The sequence below is a fragment of the Mastacembelus armatus genome, chromosome 17, assembly GCF_900324485.2.
Source record: "Mastacembelus armatus chromosome 17, fMasArm1.2, whole genome shotgun sequence".
Lineage (NCBI taxonomy): Eukaryota > Metazoa > Chordata > Actinopteri > Synbranchiformes > Mastacembelidae > Mastacembelus > Mastacembelus armatus.
In genome coordinates, this window is record NC_046649.1 from 13,706,734 (window position 1) to 13,730,681 (window position 23,948).

At 40.0% G+C, this 23,948-nt stretch overlaps 1 protein-coding gene across 6 annotated transcripts; it reads right to left on the reverse strand.

Moving 5' to 3' along the window:
* Positions 1–1,064: 1,064 nt before the first annotated feature.
* kif1ab (kinesin family member 1Ab) lies at positions 1,065–23,842 on the reverse strand. Of its 6 annotated transcripts, XM_026313503.1 has the most exons (49): positions 21,595–23,842; positions 20,299–20,469; positions 19,092–19,165; positions 18,718–18,897; positions 18,540–18,608; positions 18,224–18,402; positions 17,944–18,055; positions 17,552–17,629; positions 17,351–17,416; positions 17,250–17,267; positions 17,081–17,159; positions 16,912–16,990; positions 16,417–16,559; positions 16,164–16,202; positions 14,680–14,810; positions 14,412–14,491; positions 13,967–14,042; positions 13,793–13,872; positions 13,594–13,700; positions 13,176–13,440; positions 13,023–13,095; positions 12,764–12,854; positions 12,518–12,666; positions 12,117–12,295; positions 11,704–11,841; positions 11,463–11,581; positions 11,247–11,332; positions 10,907–11,042; positions 10,507–10,690; positions 9,972–10,062; positions 9,688–9,806; positions 9,505–9,560; positions 8,857–8,965; positions 8,616–8,682; positions 8,351–8,435; positions 8,127–8,232; positions 7,865–7,888; positions 7,609–7,723; positions 7,332–7,465; positions 7,165–7,226; positions 6,913–7,058; positions 6,331–6,519; positions 6,131–6,202; positions 5,419–5,528; positions 4,759–4,878; positions 4,479–4,671; positions 4,248–4,366; positions 3,800–3,870; positions 1,065–3,604 (listed from the first exon to the last, which is right to left on the reverse strand). In XM_026313503.1, exons 2-48 carry the CDS (start codon positions 20,402–20,404, stop codon positions 3,804–3,806), a joined length of 5,100 nt encoding a protein of 1,699 aa, XP_026169288.1. In that variant the 5' UTR covers positions 20,405–20,469; positions 21,595–23,842; the 3' UTR covers positions 1,065–3,604; positions 3,800–3,803. The 6 variants fall into 6 exon arrangements, with proteins under 6 accessions (XP_026169288.1, XP_026169291.1, XP_026169287.1 ...); XM_026313506.1 differs by having other exon boundaries at positions 1,065–3,870; positions 6,158–6,202; positions 21,595–23,841; XM_026313502.1 differs by having other exon boundaries at positions 1,065–3,870; positions 21,595–23,841.
* Positions 23,843–23,948: the final 106 nt, after the last annotated feature.

Here is a 23,948-nt window from a genome sequence, read left to right on the forward strand (position 1 = left end):
GAAACAGATCCCTGGAGAACTCCTTACACAATATCAACTTTTCCAGCCAGGATTATACAGTAAATTTATGTGTTACAGAATGTTCTTGAGTATGTCAAGCAGTATCTCTGCTTTTTGACCACATCATTAAAGGTCAGACCTAAACATTGATGGACCAATGTACATCACAAAATGACAAACGCAACATGCTTTAGTCCATTTACTGTAATACGAAGTCAACTGCTGCATTTCATAAAACTAGGTACTGCAGGCATATAAAGATTGAAGTGGATAAAAGTTAACAATGGCAACAATTAAACACAACAATGAAGTGCTGCATACAGTAAGTTTCAACACTCATTTATTTATTCACCTTGTTTTTTTCTTCACAACTTTTGTTACGGGTCCACAGACATGAGAAAGAATTCCAGAACACCCAAAAGATAAACGTAAGCACTGAGATTAAGACTTCATCACAGACTGGGACCTGTTTCTGCTTCTGTCAAGCACCTCAGAGCAAGAGCACAGACCTGGGATCAAAGACCCCATCCACAATGACCACCCACTGAAATGTGCAAAACCGATCCCTGATAAGGACTCTTATCCCTGCAGTGACAATTGGCAAAGCAGCAGGCCAGTTATTCTTATTCATCATGGTATACAGAGGAAGAGAGTTAATATCATCTGTGTGATGAGACCCAACACAGAAAATCTCAATATATATACAAGACAGAGCCAAGAGGAAGGTTTCCAGTTAGTCATTACAGGGACCATGAATGACAATACTTTACAAGCAGCACTTCTGGGGTGAAAGCTGTTGTCATTAGCAAGTGGTAAGGCAGGAGAGAAGGACAGCAGAAGTGGACCTGCATGCTTTGATCCAGAGCTATGACTGTTAAAAAGCGATCAAATATAAAATAATCAACTAATTTCAACAATTCTTGGCCAGTGCACTAAAACTGTCTCACAATATGTTTGTTTTTTTTAAATGATACCCTAATGCTATTAGGGCCAGAAGCTTTGCCTGTTACAAGTTGTAAATTTAAAAAAAAAAAAAAAAAAAAAAAAAAAGGTGTACAATTTGGTGCAGTGGTGGTGATGGTTTGATTTCTGAAGATAAATGGCAGTTTCAGAATTTAATCTTCTCCTTTCAGGACAGGGCCATAAGGTTTTTAGACACAAATCGGTGTTTTCCATACATTCTCAAAACATCATCATAAGGAATCATATTAAATGAAGATGCTTTTAACTTTGAGTAAAACTTTTCATTTGTCTTCTGTTCCAGCAGACAACACAGAAAATATATTTATTTGTGTTTTACACAAGATGACCCAAAACATTCAGAAATAAAAGCTGTAATTATATTAAAGTCTTTCCTGAACATACCAAAAAAAAAAAAAAAAAAAAACTCAAAGAAGTCACAAGTGAAATGTAAAATATACAGTCCACATATCTCAGATTTTGTGTAGATTTTTAAAGTATTAGGTGGTACTGCTCAACAGGTTGGCTGGCCCATGGCATAAAGACACCTAAAAACTTTGTGTTGACTGCAGAATATAAAACCTGTAAGTCAGGTTTGACAATAAACTGATCTCCAGCCTCTTGTCAAACATGAAATACCAGGAAAACAAGAAAGACCAAATGGTTGGCTGACCATGTCTTTGGTATAAGATGCTTGAATAATATTCTTTTAAATTAAAATTTTACAATAAACATCCATGAAAATATGTTAAAATATTTCTAGCTGTGACAAGGTTTGTTTAGCTTAAAATTCATTGCACTGATAATATTCAAAACTGACATTAAGGGTCATCTCGGTGGAGTTACAAATAACAAACAAGTAAAAGCAACTAGGAATCATTCCTAGACAAAACCAATGCCAAAGTTATTCATACTGTACTTGTTTCAGCACAAGCAACAGGCTGATACATATCCAGCAGCTACTGTACAAAAGCGAAGAAGGGAAAATGCAACGTCGATGATGATATAAGCGGTACTGTACTGCTACAGGCTATACCAACATACTATAGAGCATCATTGATAATATTCACTCTCTAAAACATTGACATAGATCATCAATATATAAAAAAAAAAAAGATCCATACACATTTACTGTTACTCTACATAAAAGCTTAATCTTGAACACGTGACTAACTTTAGTGTGGATGTCAAAGACAATGATGAAGGAGGGAGAGAAGAGAAAGAGGTGAAGAAAGGGAGGCACTGTCTGGTGCATGGACAACAAACTTGCCCGCTCAAAGAAACTGCCCTAAACAGATTACAGGTCCTGTATCAATTACCACTTTCTATTTAGCTACTAGAGGAGACTTAAACAGTAAACTCTGCTGGCCCGTAACAGACAGAATAAGTGCTTATTTGATAAAAATCTAACTATACGTATACTGTACAGTGCAGTTGTCCTCCTCATGTATTTACCATAAAAAACATCATAGGCCAACTTAAATAGTTCAACATTTTGGGAAATAAAAATATTTCTTTTTGCCAATAGTTTGATAAAAAGGTCAAAATTATCATCAGAAATTCCTGAGGGAGGGAAACTCATAAGTATCTGGAAGAAGACAACTGGCTTAGGTCAGCATAAAGATTGAAAACAGACTGCTACTATTTTAATTAATAGGAAAAAAAAAATCCAGCTACCAGCACCTCAAAATCTCACTATATAGATTTGTCCTCTAAGTAAATGTGACTGGCCCAAAAATAATCCAGCACATTAAAGCTCAGTGTTTGTACAGATTAAACAAAAGGACATGAGCTTTTACGGTGCTGGCAGGCAGATTTTGTTATTGTAAGACAATGCCAGGCTAACTGTTCCCCCCCTCTTGACAAGAAAGCAAACAAACATACTTCTCAAAATATTGAACTATTTATTTAATGTTTTGCTATATCTTAAAAACTGTCTAACAACTGCACAGTGGACAGCTAAAAGAAGAAAGCAATGCTTTGGTTTTAACTCAATAAAGACAATAAAGTGCCACACAACAAAAGTGATCAGTGATCCTGTCACAAATAAATAATAGTGCGGAGAACCTACAATAGCAACAATAAATAACATTTTTCTTTTTTAAAAACCACGTATAGTATGAAGAACAAGATAAGAACATGAGTTATCGCTCCTAAATGTGGATGATCTTGCCTTAGCCTAGCCAACGAACTCAGTTTTCTTGCAACCAGTTTAAAAAAAAAAAAAAAAAGAACACAGATACAACTTATCATTTTGTCTAAACATATCCCTCCTCATGCTACTTCAGTGTTAAAATGACCGATGTCTGTGCTGTGTGAAACCTCTGCCGTGAAACAAATACTCTACGCTGTAGAGCACCAAGCCATTCCAAACTGAGGTAATGTACAATATATGTATGATGGATGTATGAAATACAAGGGTGGTTGATTAATAACTCAGACTTTTGTTCAGTCATAATAGATGAAGGAGGGACTGACTATGTTGTACCTCTCTACAGGGAGCTGGTAGCCTCATAGTTAATATTTTTTCTAGTCCCAATACCCAGCAGAGGTAAGTTAATTATTGTGTTCGGGCTGTTAGCTTTTATTATGTATTCTTCAAAAGGACAGGAGGGAACACACCATGCAGGGTTTGAGATGCTGACTGCAAAAACAGAGAAAAGATTTTTTTTTTTTTTAGGGTTTGGGATGAGCAGTTGAGTCATGTCATATACAAGGGTATTAAAATGGTTTTTAAAAGTTTGTTTAATGTCTATGTTCATTAGAGCAGAATGGTGAGTGGTAGCATTTAGATTGTTTTGTTTTGTTTGTTCATTGTTTTCCCACCAGGCCGATTCACCTCTTTACATCCTCTGAGCAGACGGGACAGGCGGGAGAGACTGAACCGACTTTCTCCGAGACAGTTTTGACCTGAGGAGAAGAGATCAAAATAGGGAAATGGGAACGAAAGTTAGTCACTTCAGCGTGTGTGTGTTAAGATACACACACACACACACACACACATACATGTCCATAAGCTGCCAATACTCTGGTCTAAACTAATTGATTATTTGAAAATCTACCAATTTAAAGCATCTCCATTATTCCAGAAATTAGTATGACATGTATTTCCTTCTAGAAACCTTTGTAATTGTTTACAGTTCCGAAGCGGTTTCTATCTAGGAAAACATAGGCCTTGTGAAAGTATTGTCACAGTCATATTAAAATGTGTTAAACCAAAAGAAAATGGCTGATCTATGCTGTTTTTTTAGGTTGAAGCTTTCTTTGACAGTTTCTCCACCGCTCACCTGATGGTGCCAGCTAACAGAGGGTTGAAGGCGTACAGCCAGTCATGCATCTCTTTGTCATTGGTGGCCTGCAGCAGTATCCCACGATGCTCAGTGCACACAGCAAACGTATTAGGAGTCTGGAGACAATAAATATCCTGAGGTTACTGCAGTTCATTCAGGTTCACAGAGTGGCTGTTCTTTTTTAAATTTAAAAAGCATTTCTACTACTGAATTGAATCTGGCTCGTACCCGCAGTAAGGTCTGTTTATCTTCACTATATTCCACCTTTGCAGACGACAGGTTGATGACAGCTCTTTCGACACTGTCCCTCTCACTGCGGTACAGGTAGACGTAGGGCCTGCGTACCACCACATAGCGCTTCACCCAGCCGCTGGCATGGGGCTCCAGGAAGTGCAGGTAGCCCTTCTTTGAAACTATGGGGCTGTGTATGACAAAATAATTACTATTGCCTGCTGCTTAAATGAAAAAAGTAAAGTTCACGTTGTATAGTGTGTGTGTCCAGTCTGACCTAACACGAATCTCCTGTATGTCAGGAACAAAGGTGCATCCTCTGAGAGCTTTCTTTTTGTCCACTGGGCTGTACGGGTCCAAATCTGGGGTGGATGCTCCTGAACTGGGTTCAGTGTGTCTGTTCATAACATCACAAGATGTTTATTTACCTAAATTTAAACAGTTTCTAGCAATAATAATCAGTCAAACAAAGATTTTGTGCAGGAACAGTTAAAGCAATAAGAAAGAAAAAAAGCAGAAAAAAGCTGAAGTTAAAATAGACTCAGGCAGTAGTTTTATGGGTACACCAAGCTAAACCCAATGCTGACTATTATAATAGTCATTCACAAAGTTGATAATGTCCAATTTTTGTTTAAATTATTTGAGAGAAGTGTATGATCATTTTGGAAGATTCAATTTGTATTGTATTGTGTATTGTCTGTATTATTTTATTCACCTTATTTATTTATCTGTCTAGTGTATATTACAGTATTCTTTCTATAGGCCCATACCTTATAGTACTGCTTATACAACAAAACATCCAACTTGTAAAAATCAAATTTTTAAGATTATTTTTTTAAACCATGAAAATGTCTTGGGGGGACACTGGAGCAAATTATTGAGCCAACACACTAGATTAAACTGATGCTGTAAGGAGTAACAGCACGGAGTTACATACCTAATGTCATAGTGTCCATCAACCAGTGACGGGCAGGTAGAGGATGGAGTGAGCGTGCTCAGTTCAGATGAGGAGGAGTCTCTCATTAGTGATGCCGACATCTCAGAAAGCTAAAACACATCCACACATGTACACACACACACACACACACACACACAAAATCATGCATGGAGAAGCACACACAAAACAAGAGGGACAAATGCAGATATAGACAGCACATACCAGCAAACAATTAAGCACATACAACACAGACGTGCATTCAGAAAACAGCTATATCAGTCATTTTCACTAGAACTATCTTTGTACCAGTGTAATACAAATCTTCATTATGAGAGCCCCTCAGTGATTAACATGTTAAAGAGGACGTGCAGGAAAAACATCAGGTTAGTGGAAGCCCTGCAGTCTCTGAGGAGGAGGAGGGAGAGTGAGGGATGAGGCTGGGCAAGGACAGAGGGGATACTAAATTACTACTAAGAGTTTATTAAGAAATGTGGTTAATTAAAATGAATGCTATAAAAATAAATGGGATAGCGAAAAAAGAAACGCTAAAAAGACAAAATGTGTAGTAAAAAAATATTGAATTATAATAAATTACTGTCATGGCAGAGAGTGGGTGCAGTGCAGGGCTTAAGGATTTTGTGAAGGTACAGCGCTAAACATGAGGTTCAGAAGGATTAAAGGGCCGGGTTAAAGGGCCTAAGCTGGGGCTCACCTTGCTCTCACTGGCACTGCTGCTCACCTGGCTGTACTCCCTGTTGAAGGTGTGCATCAGCAGACGCAGACACTGGGAAGAAGAAAGAATTTTTTTTTTTTTTTAAGATATTGTTGAATAGAAGTTGTATCTGATAACAATTAAATAATAACACATAAGCTAAGATGAAAATTCTGGAGGCCTCAAAGAGCAGCAGTCACCTTGGCAGCCAGCTCCCTCTGCCTCTGGTTGGGGCTGTCAGGGGCAGGACTGCTGCTGGGACTGTGGCTGAGGACTGGACTCTTCGCAAAGTCACCGATGTCGCTGCTCTTGCAGAGCACATCCTGTCCCGCCTGGAGAGTCGCCTCCAGCTTCTCTCTCAGCAGCAGGTAGTGCCTGGTCTTCTCCACCTAAAACCATAAGCACGTGCAAGTTGAATATACCCTGTTGTGGTGTCACAGGTCAGGAGAAAAACTTCAGTATTAGAGTAGAAAAATGCTTATGTTTCCTGAAGCACATAAAATCACTATAAACTAAATGCAAATACAAATACTAAAATGCAAATACTAAAATGCAAATACTAAAATACAAATACTAAAATGCAAATACAAATACATTCTAATGAAAAATCATATGGTTTTCACAGGACAGCAATGTTCTGGTGATTGATCTGGCTGCTTCTAAACGAAGTGAAGGAACATTTGGACCTTTTTTGTCAATTCATTGACAAAATAAGTCCAAATGGGAACAATTTCTATCCCTTCTGGTAAAAATACTCTGCTAACTTCAGTCTACAAACCGACCTCCTGCAGTAAGCTGAGTTTCTCCAGCTCCCACTGGTGGTCAAGGATGAGGCTGTCGCTGCGAGGCCTCCATCCAGCCAGGTTCTCCTCTCCTCGGACATATGCCACCGAGGTGTCCAGCACGCGCCTGCGTCGACGCTGCATGCCTTTTGAAGAAGAATAAAATAGTCCACGCTTAGTACATCAAAGCACAATCTCCAACTTAAGAAATATTTTTGTGACTTTCCGCATTTTTTTTTTTTTCTGTCCCACCTGGACTTCCATTGTCTGCCACATGACACAGAGTGACCTCATAAACCCCTGTGACACGATTACTGAGATGGAGAGAGAATATTCCAAGAGTGTTAACTACAAATAAACTACAATTTCCATTAAAGTGTGTGTTAAGAGTCAGACGTTATAAATCTATAAATCTGCACCTCTCAGAGGGCCGGAGGCAGCCGGTGCTGAAAAGATTTCTGATGGAGCGAGACGCCGGCAGCTTCGTGTCACGGGAGTAAAACACCATGCAGAAATCTTTGGTTATCACTGTTGGCTGGGTGCAGTTCTCCATCTAATTAAAATATATAGAAAATTCATAAATCATAATCCATTTACAAGAGTCTTTGGTCACACGATGCCTGAATTTTTTGAAAAGGTATTTATTCTAAGCAATGACACAAAGTCCTTAAACAGAAAACACGTGCTCTCCAATACCTCTAGATAAGCAGAGAGTGTGATGTAGATCTTCTCCCCATAGGGAGTGACTCTGTTCAGAAGCAGAGAGTTGTGCATGGAGCTGTCCCATGCCGCCTCAAATCGGTAGAAAGTTCTGAAAGTGTGAAAAGCAAAAGCATTATATTTCTAAAAAAGGAAAGCCAAACTAATAAAAAAAAAAAAAAAAAACTGTGAGCAAATGGACCTTTTGTTACCACAAACAGTAAAAACAAAATATAAGTGATTGTCATTATACCTATGATCGACTCCCAAAGAGACGCTGCCATTAACAAAGAATAAAGAGACACGAGTTAGAAGCGTTTAGCTGTTAGCAAACAATGTTGTTCCATGCAAACTCAAAAACACATTGAAGCTAAATAATATTTGATTATCAAAGATACATTAAAGCAATGTAGAAAAAAACTGCTAAACAAAACAACTGTTAAATATGTAGAATAACTAAAAAATGGGATGGCTGGATGGATGGATGAATGGATGGATACAGTAGATAGATATACTTGTCATCATGTTTTGGCCAGAAGTATCCAGAAGACAGGATGTTCAGGGAAAGAATGTTGGGATCTATGATGGTCTCATCAGCCTCTGGTGTGTTTCGAATACGACCTGAAGTCACACAAGTCACGATGAGATAAATTCAGTGACAAAAAATACTTTTAAAGAAGAGCTTTTGGTTTCTAACACACTTGGCCAAAAATACTTCTGAATATTCATTATTGCTCACCAATAACCAGCTCTTTCACTTCTTTCCACTCAATATCATTTCCTGTTTCATGGGCAATGGTAACTGTGATTCTCCTCTGAATGCCCTGTAGGGGATGGGAATGAAACCAGTTTGTTACTAATGTTTCACTGGTGAATAAAAATTCATTCCTGCCTAGGTTTTTTTAAATTATCTGGAAAATGATTAATCCCAGTCTATATAAACAGCATTAGCCATTGACATTAAACAGGATATATAGTGGTAAAATGGTAAAACATGGTCAGACCTGGTGTAAGAGGAATGTGCCGTGGCAAGGCATGCCACCTCTGTGGTCGACAACAGCGGGGATGTAGCTGGAGACAGGGAATATAAATATAATATATACGAAAAAAACCCACATTTTAAAGTGAGATGCAAATAACTGTTGTACAAACGGCAAAAAATATTCATTGTGCATGTGATCATTTGTTTTTTCCCCACTTTTTGATGGTATGAAATGGCAACACAACCATAAAGAGAAGACTTACTCTCCGTTGGCCTCGAGCTCACAGATCTCAAAGAAGACCATCAGGTCGTACTTGGCGTGACGAGGCCCTGCAGTGGAGCGAGTTAAAGTGCTGAGCTTTGTGGCCGGCACTGAAGAACAAGGAGAAAGGAGATTAATACATAACAAAGCAGGACAATCTACAGTATACCTGAATAAAGAAAAGAACTAGTTGTAGTGACAAATCATTCAATCCACTATTTGTAATCAAGTCAAGTCAGTTTTACTTATAGTGACTAACCCTAAAAGTTATAGATGATAATTCTTCTACTCCATTAATCAAATTAAAAAAAAAAAAAAAAATCAAACATTTTAGACTTTATAAATTGAGGATTTCTAAATTAGTGAAATAAAGAACCGATTCACTGAGTAATGAAGATGACTGATGGTTGCTGCAGTGGTTTGAACAAGCTGTGTGATATAAATAACAGGAGCTTGTTATGTTCTGCATGACTGGATTTATTCATTCTCTTCCCATAAATTTAACTATTCTAGATTATTAACAGATAACAATAAATAATAAATTCAATCTTAAGTCTACTTGTAAAAGCTGAGAACAATTGGTATGTGGAATAAATTAACTTACACACCATGTATTAATATGTTTGATACACACTTAGAAACTGCTGACCTGGTTTGGATAAGGGCATCACCCTGGGGAACTGCCTTCTGGAAGGTCTTAATGGACTAAAAGACAAAACAATAAAAACCCAAATATGAAGCAGAACTTTCTTTCAATCTAAAAGATATCAACTCACAATCGGTCATATCGGTCATCAACTGGTTGAAATTAAAGGTCATATTTCATCCTGACCTGATCAAGTCTTTGCAGAGCGGAGGGAAGGCCTGTTTCTGATAGTGGCCGAACACCTCGAAGACAATGGGCTGAGTCTTTATGTACTCCACAAAGGACTTGGTCACCTCCACCGTGATCTAACAAAAAAAAAAGAATAAAACTCCAACTACCCCCTTCAGACAAGTTTTCATAAAGCCTATTAATAACTAAGAATATTTTAAAAATCAAAGTAGAAATTTAGCAGTAGTTGTAATCAGTACTGTTCAGTAATATTAAGGGTGAACAGACTGTTCAGTGCTCACGTTTTGTACATGGTAAAAGCCGAGCGGAGGTCCTCTGCCCGTGTTCTTCAGCGGCTCAGTGGAGAAAGCTTCGTCATGACGATGGATGAAACTGGAATTAGAGAAAACAGTAAGAACATCTGATTTCCGCTCATTCATTACTTCATTATTTGGATAAATCCAAAAATCACTGGGCTAATTAGCACACAAACACATTCAAATTTATTAGTATTACATTTAACCCACAAACAACTAAAATCATTATATAGATTCAATGCAAAGATATTCACATCACAGCTGAAATACAAGGACTGATGCTTAGAGCCTAAAAAAAATACTGAACTATGCAAATGTGGAACCAATGATGTTGCAAGAAATTTTTTTATTTAACTTGTTTTGGCTCTGTTTTTTTTTTTTATTATTATTTATTTAAATCAAACAGTTCACACAAGTGAGATTTCTGTCAAAGACGAGGATAAAACTGATAGCATTCAGTAAGAATAAGATGGCATTTTCATTGCTATTCTCAAAATTTGCAGTGTTATTGTTCACTCACTTGAACTGGCAGAAGATGTCGGCATACTCGGCTGAGATGCTGGAAGCCTGTAGGACAGTGACTCTGAAGGTGAAGGTGCTGCCGATCTTCAGATGAGACAACACTTTTTCTGGAGACAGATCCAGAGGAAGATCCAGACCCAAACCTAAACTCTTCACTGGGCTCTGGGGAGCCTCCAGGGTGGCTACAGGAATCATAGCAAGACAAAGAAATATAGTGTTTTATTGAAACTGTTGTAGATTTCCCTATTGATGTTAGTATTTATTTCAGCACTAGTGTGTCATGAACATTAAATGGGTCAAATTTAGGACTGATAATTTGGTTCATTTTTATCAACTATATATATATATATATATTTTTTACTAAATTTGCAATTAGCTCTCCTTGTCCTCCCTCTCACCTGCACAGGTGTTGTTGTTGACTTCATCCGCAGAGATCCCTATCTCAGTGTTCTGTCCTTCTCCCTCCACAATTCTCAGCTCCTCCTGGGAGGTGTTGGAGTGTGACAGGCCGCCAGGACACGACTCAGTCTGGAACTGAAGTATGACAGGAAACCATCAGTTTGCACATCTATATGTAAATACAGTCATTCAGGAAGAAATTCATCTTTTTCACCATTTTCTCCAACTCTGCACGTGTGTTTAAATGATGTTCAGTGATTCTAATGACTTTTATTATACTGTGTGTGATATTCAATTTCTGTATGAGATATTCAGAGGATACCAGTATTTCATAAGTACCTTCTCAAACTGTTTGTCTTCGAAGGAGATCTTGGCAGTGCCTGACTGCCTCACACCAGAGCCGTAATCAGGTGCCTCCTCATCAGCTAAACGGGGACAAAACAGAGGACACAATGTTGCAACAAAGCTCTACAATCATCTCAAAGACCAGCTATAAAGCCGCACGTTCAGCAGCATCTAACCGTGTTAAAACTCAGTCTCAGCCCTCATTTGTACCTGAGATGGCTTGCACAGCCACCCTGAGGAAGCCTTTCACCTCTCCTTTCTCACTGACGATGGCCACGCGATGCACCAGCGGCACTGGGTACAGCAGGTTACTCAAGTACACAAACGCCCTGAGGAGAAAGAAGGAGTGAGCAATGAAGAGATTTCAGTCCGTGCAATAAAATAGCAGTATGTAGATGAACACTGCTTCCAGGAGAAGAATAATTGTGTTGGTGTTTGGCTGGTTGCTGACCTGCCAACCAGGCGGAACCAAGGGAAGCGGTCATAGAAGGGGTCACCGCCGGTCAGTGCGTGGTCGCAGTCCTCCACAGCACTGCTGGGGAGCTCTGCAGCACGGTCATACATTTCTCGCATCAGGTCCAGCCTCTGTCTGCAGGGGGCAGATTACTAAGGATCAAAGCAATACTGAGAACCTGTCCACCACTGAACAAATCAGGGCAGAGCTTTTTTTTATTTGGCTACATCCACATAACATGCTGTTGTAGCCCCAAAAAACCAACTGTTTTACTTCCAAGATCAAATTTGTTCATAAAAATGTGAACAAACCAAATCGGGTCTGATTGATTGATGATTTTTTGGGTGAATGAAAAGATGTTGACAGCTTTATGCCATGCATCCAATATTTTCATGACAAATTCCTAGTACCTGAGTTTCTCCAGAGTCCAGTAATGTGTGGCTCCATTCTTCTGATCCTGTACTTCAACAGCCACGATGGTTTGGGGGAAAGGTCGTCTTTCCCTCTCTTTGGCCACGCTGGGCGGCAGCAGGTCAGGAGGCAGTGGAGAGTAGAGAGTGTCTGTCAACAGGACAAACTGGAATTGCACCTGTGGATGACAAGAAATAAAAGCTGAGTAAGTGCTTGTTAACTACTGTATCACATTTTTAAAAATCAAACTAAGATTCTACTCTTGTTAAAAAATTAATTCAGCAGCTGTGACTTGAAACAGGCAATGAAGCCTAAATTCCTAATCCTTATAAGGTGCACTCATCACAAAAAAAAAAAAAAAAAAAAAAAGCACGAGACAACATTTTTAGAAGTAAAGCACCTTCTTCTTCAGCTCCACGCTGATAGCATTGGCCTCCTTGAGGAAGATGGCATTGCCCCACAGTAGATCCCTGAGAGAAGTGAACTGGTAGAAACGCCACTTTCTGAAAGCCCACAGAGCCAGCTCAGTCTCATGCTGCGTCCAGGGCACTGGGAGGGGGGAGATTATAATAAAACATGATTAAATAAAAGCCTGATTCAGAGATGATGATGTGGTGAGAAAGAAACAGTAAAAAGTTACAGTAACCTTCCTCTTCAGGCTCCTCTTCTTCCTCAGGCGACTCCAGGTACCGGGAGTCCACTTGTCTCTGAAGAGCCTCCAGTTTACTCTCATAATCCTGAAAGAAACGATGTGATACTGTTTAGGAACAGAATGAGCTTAAGGCTAAATGTTTAGCTTCTGCTTAAATAGAAAAACAACTAAACTGGTATTTTTTTTTATCTTTCATGGGTCATAACAATGTTGATGCATCTAAATGTGACATTTTCAGATAGTTTTCTCTCACCAGTCTTTGCTGTTCCAGCAGGTTACTGGCCTCTTCTCTTTCTTTGCGGTACTGATCCTCAAGTTCTTGAAGCCTAAAATGGAAAATTATATATAAGTAAACAACATTATTAACACAATCACCATTAAGAAATAAATATTCCTACACACATACCTCTGCTCCATCTCCTGCTTCATGTCAATGCCTTGTTTCTCCAGCAGCTCTCTCTGAGCGAAGGCCCAGTCAACGGGCTCCATCGGCGTCTCGGCGCACGGCGTCCTCTCTCGCTCCAGACGAGCCTGCTCCGGGTCGTTAAAGCGAAACACGTGGCTTTTGCCCATGATGATGCGATTCCCACAGCGCAGAACAATGGCTGAGCTCACCCTCTTCCCATTGACATATGTCTCTGCCCCCTCGCACGGCTCAAGGATAACACATCCTGTTCCAGAAAGGTTCATTGAACCATTACAACATTTAGACAATGCATTTAAAAACACTGGGCTTAATTTTAAACACGTTTACATGCTGGGACATTAATTTAATATTTACTTAGTTTACATATTAAGCTACAGACAGAGCAGCTAGCCTTCACCTTCTCCCTGAGGGCCTGTGGTGCTGCTGAAGGTGCAGTGTTCGTCTTTGATAAAATGGCCGCTGAGAACAATGTCTTGGCGAGTCTTGGCATTTTCACGGCCAACTCTGTGAGAAGATAAGATAATTACATTTATAAAGTGCCAGATACATCACCATACCTGGATTAAACCTGAAAATAAAAATATTAAAAACCTTACTTAGTGATTCCATCTTTAATGTAATACAACAGACACTCAGACATCAGCGGGTCTTCGTTCAAGTTCACCAGATGAGGGGTCTAAAAGGGAAATCATGACAAATATGTTTGTGTGAATTTAGACAGATGTTGTATAACATATCAAACTACAGTGTACCCTTGAGAAACATCCTACCTTTTTCGGGGAGAAGACACCCACAGTGCCTCCATCTTCCCTCATGGCAACACCCATCTCAGCAAGCAGGGCCTCCCTGCATAGAGCAGTCACATTGTTTACATCATAACATAACATCCCTGAGTCTCTCTGTACTTTGACCTAAAAGCTAACATGCTCACAATGACAGTGCAAACATGTTGTTTCACAGGTACAATCTTTGCCAACCTAATTCCAATCTATTCCAAGCTAATGGGAATGTCGTACGTTTTGCAGGTGTCTGGTCATAAACCAAAGTGCTGCAAAGTCTGATGATGACAGATGAAAAGTCATTACAGTTCCTCCTCACAGGGGACATGAATAACAGTTCATTTCACAAAAATTTCAACCACACGGTGTCACTAGAGAGAAATTGTGAGGCTCACCAAAGTCATTAGCCTTTCATGCATGAATACTTAGGACAAACCTCTCCATGCGGATGGCCTCAGTACGACGCAGCTTCTCCTCCCAGGTCTCATTGAGCTCTGCAATGATTTTCTCTGTTTCCTTTTGGGGAAAAGAAGACAAATATTTGTACACGCTCAAACAGAATTTTTGACTTTGCGCATTCTTGAATTTATCAAGCATATTTTTACCAGATTTTTCTCATTCCTTTATTTTCGTCTGCAAGCATGCCTCTATCCTTCCATTTCCCAACTCTACACACTGAACAACTTCAGCATCATTCTCCCTACCTTGAGCCTCTCGATGGCCTCTTCACTGGCTGGGCTAAATATGCGATCATGGAGGTTGCTGATGGACCCGGCGCGACTGGACAGGGCCGAGAGCGAGGGCGAGGGGCTCATTCCTGTCATAGCGTTGGTCACTGTGGAGAGATCACCCCTTTGATTGACAGCCTGGCGATTATTCACAAAATTTTTGTAATCGCACAGGTCTGCCAGAGAGAGAGGCGTTGCATGGATGACACCAAGGAATGAAGGACAGGAGGAGGGAAGGTAGAAGCAGTTGCCGGGTAGATTAGGAGAGACATTAGGGATTGAGAGGAACACGCAGAGAAAAGGATAAAAAAAAAGGAAAGAACAGGGAAACAACAGGGAGGAGTACACAAAAAGAAGAGATAGCTCAAATAATAGATCCATGAAGCAAAGGTCATTTGCTTTCCAAAGCCATCGCAGACAGAGAGAAAAGAGCAACACAAACTCAAACAAAACACCAAACAGACCAAAAGTTAGACACAAGAAGCTTTTTTTTCCTCTGACACTGAACTACACATAAACACACTCAAGCTTGCAAGCACGAAAAGATTATGAGAAAGAAAACAAAATATATATATATATAGCACTACAATGCATAATAAAGCCTTAATTTTTTTTTCTTTTTTAATGTGAAGCATATCCTGATATCTTTGGACCGTTAAGCACAGCCTTCAGTGACGTAGCTCCTGGCAGTGCAGGCTTCTAAGCCCCTGACTCAGAGCTTAAATTGGCTCCACACACAGAGAACTAGGATGCAAAGAAAAGAGCTCCTCTGCTATCGAAAATGGCGTCCTTCCAATGAGTCCTTTCTTCCATGATCACTAATAATTTAAAAAAAAATACATGCCGGCAGTGCAGCATTCTTCATGCCACCCCTGGATTTGACTCTGTCTGCTTTCCTGTTTTTTTCCCTAACGTACATAAAGGAGAACAGAAACAGAGTCATCACGGGATCAAACTGCAAAGCCAATTTAAAAATGTCTAATCAGGATAAAGGTATTTAGAGCTCAAGACCAAAATTATTGAGCCCAAATCAAAGAGGGAGAAGGGAAGCATGTATCACCATGGAAATGAGAACCAATGGAAAGATAAAAGGAGGCCATTTTTAAGAATTAATTGAAACAGCAAAAAGGTTTCTCTCAGATATTTATTTCTGTTAATCTAAATGATTACTCTGTGATTTACATCCATCCATCCATCCATTTTCTATACCCGCTTTTCCTGGCTCAGGGTCACGGGGATCTGCTGGAGCCTATCCCAGCTCTCTCTCGGGTGGAAGGCAGGAGTACACCCTGGACAGGTCTGTGATTTACATATTTTTATCTAAACTACATATACTGCCTTGTTTAACTTTGCATATAATCTCTTGGGATTGTGGGTTAGGTCTCTTGTGTGGTGGAGGTGAAGGCTCAAGAGTCATCTCTATTAGTTGCAAAGCGCAGGCTTGCAGGAGTTATACACACATTTCAAACCATCGATGGCGAGGCCGGTGCAGCGATACGCTGATAGAACAGAGAAGAGAAGAGACGGCGTGTGAGAGACGCCCACACTTCAATCTTAAACTGTCGTCCTCTGTGTTGAAGCTACACAGAAAAACAAACTGCCAAATAAAGTCTAAAGGCACATTTGTCTCAGTGCGTTTGTTTGTGTGTGAGCCTATACATTATATGTACATTATCAGTGAGTGAGCGCTGTGTTTGCCCATGTGACACTCACTTTCTATGATGTCTCCCAGACCCTGTGCATACAGCAGATCCTTGAGACGAGCCACCTCTTCTTTCAATTCACGAACCAGACGGTTGTTGGGGTCCTCATTGATCACAGCGTTACAGCGGATCTGTTTGGCACGATCAGCATACCTGGACAGTAGGACAACAGGACGCTGGGTCAAGAAGTCTTGGATCTATAAAGCATGATTCGACAGGGTCTGCATACTGAATGACAAATTCTGTTCTTTGTACAATATGCTACAGTGACACATGGCACATGCAAATGTTAAGATACAATGACTGCAAAGTGAAAAAAGGGTCAATTAGTGATGCAACACTAGTGACACTAGAGTCTTCCTCAGCAATATGCAAATATATACACCACAATTAAATCAGTTCATCTATTTTACTGTTTAAACCTCCAACAGTGTTTTCAAAATGCTATTTCTATGGAAACAGATTTCATAATTATCTTAAGAGATTTTATTGATGTTTTTCTCACCGCAGGGTACTAAGGGTTTCATCATAGTTAATATCAGCCGGGCTAAGGGCAGCTACCATGGCTGTGCGAGAGTTTCCTCCTAAAGGACAGAAAACATGTCAGTGCATTAATCAACACAGAAAATGCTTTTCTTATATAAAAAGTAAGCTTTTAGACTCTGTTTAGATACCCAAGTTCTCCCTCAGCAGCCAGGTCAGAACTGAATCTCTATAAGGAATAAAACTCTCCACCTTCTTCTTTTTCTTGTTCTGTTCAGAAAATAAATATAAATTTAATTGCTATTCACCCTGGATAAATATATATTCTGTATAAAAGTTGCAGTAGTTGCTATTACTCACCTTGTTTGGTACTGAGTCCTGGCAAGTTGGAAGAAAAATACCAAATATTTATTATTGTGTTAACAGAATTTGTAGCAGCATACTGGACTGTAAAAACCTACCAGTTCAGCTAGAGCAGAAATAACTTTTCCCAGAGTGGTTAAAGATTTGTTGATGTTTGCTCCTTCCTGCAAGCAAAGAAACAAATTTCAGTAATTTCACATCATTTGAGATGCATATTTTACATTTAAAACTGCCTTACAATAATTAATGTTACACATCTTTGATGATCTTTCTCCTACCTGTAAAAATAAGCATCTTACCTTCAGCCTAGTTCCTTTGGCTCCGGTTGAGTCAGCTCTCTCACTGCCAGCTAAGTCCACCAGACTGATTTTGCTGACCTGTATGGAAAAAAAAACATTTTCAAGTCACCCACAACATGACACATATTTAATCTGAAACAGCTCTGAGAACTCGTAGTAAAATTTAATGGGCAGTTATCAATCATTACAACCCTTCAAGTCAGGTAACAAAACCACAGTCGTCCTCAACTCAGGTCATAAAATCCTTTCTGCCTTGCAGCATCTCTGACGTAGCTGCAACAAATTAAACTATAGCTTATTGATTTGTTGTTCTAGGAAACAGATAAAAACATCTTTCTGTCAGGCAGGGTGATTTCTACACAGTGTCTAGGAGCTGAGCTTGACGTCAGAACCTTTTCTGATACGTTCTCTGTCTCCATGTCGTGTTTCCTCTGTGTGAAGATGATGTTGAAGACAGCGTGGGAGCGGCTGCTGGTTTCATTCATATTGGTAGCAGCCACAGTCCTAAAAAAAGAAAAAGGTATTGTAGTTTAGGTGCATCTTACCGACTCATACATTTGTATCCATCTGTCATTATCTACCCTATGGATCCAGCAGATGTACCATTCATAGATTAATGAAAGTATCACAACCAAAACTGGTTTATCCATCATTTCCATCTAGTTCTTTCACCTGGCCTTGTTTCCTGAGTCCATCAGGTCCTGGATGTCGCTGTAAGAGGTCACAGCCAGTTTGGACAGATCTTCGACATAGGGTCCCATCAGAGGGTGCTCTCTGACACGAAGGTTTCCTTTGTTTTTTGGATTTAGTAGGTCGCGCACACGCTCACAGTAGATTTCCATGTAACTCACCTGAGGGAGGAGAAGATCCATTGTTAAAAATATTCAGATTTGTTAATCACTATTACTCAGTTGCTCAAGGGACAATTACAGATTAGAAATCGAGTGTGTTTCTGACTAATACAATAAGAGCTGCTGAGGCCACTCACCTCCACAGAGTAAGACATACTGTTGTCATTATTGCTGTCATTGATCTTAGTAAAAAGGTCCTCGCACAGCTGGAATACAAAAAGTACATTGTCATGTTCTGGTCAAAACTGCATCTTTTCACTTTTATTTTTTAATTTTTACAATGATTAAATACACATGAATTATACACTATTTTACCAGAGGTATGATTCCTTGCTGGTCTTTCTCCTGTCGTCCCATCATGGTGTAGCTTTTGCCTGCTCCAGTCTGGCCATATGCAAATATGCACACATTGTAGCCTTCAAAGGCATGAAGCAGCATCTCCTCTCCAATGTCCTTGTACACCTGCATCTGGGATGCATAGTTGATGTCTTCAGGCTGCAGAGTGGGAATAAATAGTAAAGGATGAGAGAGACCAAAAACTGTTTTCACTGCATCAATAAATTCAAATGGACATTAGTGACTCACTTTTTGCTAAAGGCAAAAAGACATAATTTCTTCTCTGATGTGTAGTGCTGAACATGTACTTATTTGTTTGAAATTACTACAACAAATGATGCAGTGACACTCACCGTCGTGTGTGACCAGTAAGAGAAGTCAAAGTTGAAGCTCTTGTTTTCTTTTGGCTGTTTGGGATTCAGGATGGCTAAAATAAAACAGATCGAGCATCAGAAGATGAGCACCTTAATGCCCTTTATATTTTTTTTCCCATCTTTTCACTTTTAGTTTTATAAACAATATACTGCAAGATGAAGACTGTGGAAACTGTCCCTCACACTCCTCTCTTTGTCTCCTTGCTCCTTATACAAACACTCACTGAATATTTTGGTCTTTAGATGTTCAGGTGCCATGTATTTAACCTATTCTTAGTTTTGTTTTTGTCTGTTTGTATCAGCAGCAGCAGCTTTAAATGCACCATCATCCTCTTTAAAAAGAGGATGGGAGCAGTAAATGAAACAAGAACCAAGCAGGAACAGATGCTCTTTTGTCTGCAAACTGAATCCACTTTGACGCCCTCTATGGACAAGTGCAACATACAGTAGCATAAATACAAAGTCCTGACAGAAACAACATGGTGTGGCTGTAATGCAGAAAAATATGAGAGGAAGAGATTGCTGAGACCAATCACATTCAGATTCATCAAAGTTGAAATAATGAATGTTTCGAATCCTTGGCTCTAATGAGGTCATTAAAAAAACCCAGACAGGCAGGCAGGGCACAAACACACATACACTGGCATCAGCTGACCCCGTGTCTGGCCTCTATCAGTACAACAGGGTCTTTTTGGTCCCTGCAGCTCGTATGATGAGAGACGAGATCTGCGGCGGGCGCCACATCCTACACAGGCCTCAGGCCTGACTGAAGCTTTTGTTTCCCTCCCTAACTGCCAAGATGCTGCATGTCTCTGTCCCCACTCCCTTGTTGCTGGAGGGCAAAGCTGCCTACAAGACAAATAACTGAGGTGAAATGCTAAACTTGGCTCGGTGTAGGTCACGGAAACAAAGTCAGTGCATTTTTGGGATTCAGACCGTAAAGCCATGAGTAAGACTTTAAAGGATACCTGGTTTTAGATGAAGAAATTACTTGACTCAGAGCTTTTCAAGGATTTGCTGATGCTGTCAGTGTTTGAGATCTACAGTATTTGAGACCTACTTGCTGTTTATAACTGACAACAGAAAAATGTTGCTTCTTTTCAGTGCATATGTTTTATTTTTTTCTTGTCGCCAAGCGGTTAATCTCAAAGTGATTGTAAACAAATCTGCAGTCAGGTCAACTCACTTGTAGTATTTCCTGACATCTGAATGATGCATTTACTCTCCTTCGCCATCTCTCTGGAGTTGAAGGGTCGGACCCTCACCGCCACCTTGACCGAAGCCCCCGCCATGATGCAGGTGCGAGTGAGCGGAAGAGCTGAAGATCTGTGTGGCAACAGAGACACACACCCGGCACCTGCACAGGAAGATGATGAGAAGAATTTATTAAATGAATTAGTCATAGATATGTAAGATATTTAGAGCAACCAGTGCTGTGACGCACCACATGTTATCACTGCACCTCTACACCATGTACCCTAATATGGTTAAATATCTAAAACAGAGACTATATTTGAATTTCAATTATTTGTTATTATAATTAAAACACTGAGGGCAGGGACTTTTGGGTCTAAACAAACCGCTGAGACTGACATGACACATTCTCCATTTTCCCCTGAAACACTCAGGCAGTAAGTAGGGCTCATAAAACATGCTGCCTGAATGTGTGTGCACCATAATTTAACAGGAAGCTCATCAACATCCCTTCTTTTAAAGTAAGATGGCTGCTTTTTCTTCGGACTTCATGGCTTCGCCTCATCTATCAGTGCTGAGCTCATTGTGATGAAACTATCTCTTCAGTACAGACAATAACACACATTCCGAGGTCGTCTACAGCTTTTTTAGAATAATAATTACACTCGGTTCAGTTTGAATGTTTCTTCTGTTCATGATCAGGTCATTTGATGCTGATTTCTAACCGCATATATGGTTCAAGGCAGCGCGGCGCACATTCATCTTCTCAGCCTCAGCCAATAAAAAATATAATTCCTCCTGAAAATCTTAATAATAAATCATTACCTGTCTTGTGAATATGCGTTTAGGACACACACTCTCAGAAAAAAAATATAAGAAGAGTGAATATCTATAACCTATGTAAATATTGTCTCCTCCATCTTGCTTTTCCTGCCGCACCTCAAAAACAGGCCGCGTAAACACAAGGCCCAGACACCAAATCATCTAACACTGCGTCAGAGACGAGGTCAGCGCACATTATTACTGTTTGAATAATTTAAGTTATTTTCAGATCCATTTTTCATCTAATTGATTCATAATGTGATTTTTTTTAAAACAGTGATTTGACTATTTTTAAAAGACAATTGTTAACAAAAGAGGAACCAAACATCCTGACGCAACGTCCTAATGTATCGCCTCTACGGTCCAAAAGGCCTCCAAATCATAAACGCACAATCTTCACCCACGTCCAACACAATTTAGCGCTTGGATGTGCCATGAAAAACAAATCAGAGAAGCCTTGTCTTACCTCAGTTACTCAGGCTCGACGACTGCAGAGGGTGAATCCTCGACCCATTCAAAGCAGCGCCAGGATCCTCCGGTGCCTCCTTCTTGAATCTCCTCACCAGCCTATAACTTTGCCTTTCTCTTTGTCTTTTTGGTCAGCCTACAGCATCCCTTCCATTGGCGCATCCATACATGGAGAATCCGCCGGAGGAAGATACAGGGAGTCAGCAGCAGCTTCAGCAGCAGCGCTGGGTGGGCTGTGCGTTCAACACAGTGGTGCGTCAACAAGAAACGAGTGGGAGACGGGAGGAGGGAGGAGCGAAGGGCCAGATCAGGAGGCTGGGTGCGGGATGCTCCAGCGGCCCGCCGTCAGTCTGTCCGTCAGGCAGTCTGAAAATAGGGAAAATGGCGGTGCTGCTGTGCCAGGGATGCTGGGAGGCGGTGATGACATCAGCAGCAGCAGGCAGCTTTGAGGCAGAGCAATGCAGCACACACGCACAGCAAAGGACGAGAGGGAGGGAGAGCACCAGGGACAGACCACAGCAAGCCTCAGAGACACCGACATGAGAGAAAACAGGAGATAGGACGATCTCAGAGAGAGAGAGAGAGAGAGAGAGAGAGAGAGAGAGTGGTCCTGGACCAGACTGGGAAAGACCAGAAGTGAAACAGCACCTCAGGTTCACTGTCAAAGGATTTGTGGTCTTGTGTTTGCGAATCTGCGCCTCAAATGTTCAAAACAAACAAATCCAGCTTAACCAGTGCACCTCAGATAAACCAAAATAAACATCTACACTGCAGGTGTGTTTTGTCAACACCAAAACTCATGGCTGTCCATACAGCATACAACATCTACACTGCAGTGCCATCATGTGGACTGTTACTTGGTTAAAAGATAACTAGGAGGAGAAATGTAAGAAACTAATGAAATTTATGCCCAACAGGTTTTTTCTCCACAGACATTTTAGCTTATAATGGAAAAGCTCAGGTCAAAAATGTCTTTTGTGAAAAGAGCCTGTTGACCCACATTTAGTCTGATTCACATATACATTAAGAATACAAATGAAAAACATAAAGCTGTGTAATTTGCGGAGTAGCGCATAGCATCCCATTCTGGGAGCTTAAACTGGACTTTTGTAGCATCACTGTCTTACCTTCCCCTGCTCCTCCTCCTGATCTGTTTAGGTACATTTTGAGTTTGAGAGTCCAGGGCAAAGGTGAGTGAAAGGGTAACTATTTGCCAGTAATATAATTATTGACTGAGTCAGACACAAAGAAGGACACCTTTTACTGCTCCCACTATAACCACATAGTTTAAAAAAAAAGAACAACATCCTGACTTTTTGGATTTCAGAAGGAAAAGGCTGTGTGTTGGTCTGACTTTAAGATTCAGAAACTACAGTGAAATACCACCTGATCAGGATACAGCTTTCATCATAGTAAAACCTGTATGTGAATGTTTGACATGAACAGTTCAGAGTTCATGCTAACTTTGTTAAATGTTTAACATTATTTCACTTATATCCATAAACAGCTGGCAGAAGTTGATATTTTCTGTTTGACCCCAAGCATCAGCCTTGTCCATCAATATGAATGTATACAGCAGAACTACTGAGACCATAAAATTGCTTCCACACACCCTTTTGTTTTGAGAAATACAAGCCTCTTTGATTCTTGCACCACTCGTGTCATGGCCTTATTCTCTTGGCCTGGACCGCACTGTACACACGTGACACTAAAAGTAGCCTGGAGCGTTACGATCCCAGTAGAGCAGCCTAAAAACAAATACGGAGCACCCAAATCTAAGTGCATCATATGTTCTGATCGATTAGAGGTTGCCAATAAAGTCTACAAAACTCAGTGAAAACTGATTAAAAACACAAAACATATGATTTCAAATTCTTTGCATTACACATAACACCAAACAACCAGTGCAAGTGAGAGAAATATGTTTTTTCTATTAGGTGCAAAACATTTTCCCCAGATAAAAGCAAATTTGACATCAGTTCAGATGCCTTGTGTGAACTGCCACCTGTGCCAGTTATATCTAGACACAAACTGTTTATGTACAAACCTAAAGTTAATAATTAAACATTTATTTTGAAAAACTTTTGAAACAAGAAAAAAAACTACTATGCAATTAAGAACTGAACAGAACAAAGTTTGATGTTTACTTAGTCACTACAAAACTAAACAGTATCAGTTGGCATTTAAATGTGTAGCCTGTTGATCGGTGTGTGTTTGTGTGTGTGTGTGTGACTGCATTTACCTCTTCCCCTTCTTTTTTGATTGGTCCTTTCAGAGGAGACTCCTCTTTACAGGCATGCACTGAAGTGACGAAAGGCACATACAAAATCAACAAACCAACAAAAAAACTGA

Excerpts from the sequence above, each read along its gene's own strand:
- kif1ab (XM_026313503.1), bottom strand. The coding sequence starts at position 20,404 with ATGGCGGGGGCTTCGGTCAAGGTGGCGGTGAGGGTCCGACCCTTCAAC. Across the intron at positions 18,403-18,539 it reads GTATGTCTTACTCTGTGGAG|GTGAGTTACATGGAAATCTA; the intron begins GTGAGTGGCCTC and ends CTCCTCCCTCAG. Across the intron at positions 12,667-12,763 it reads AGAGGAGCCTGAAGAGGAAG|TGCCCTGGACGCAGCATGAG; the intron begins GTTACTGTAACT and ends CCCCCCTCCCAG.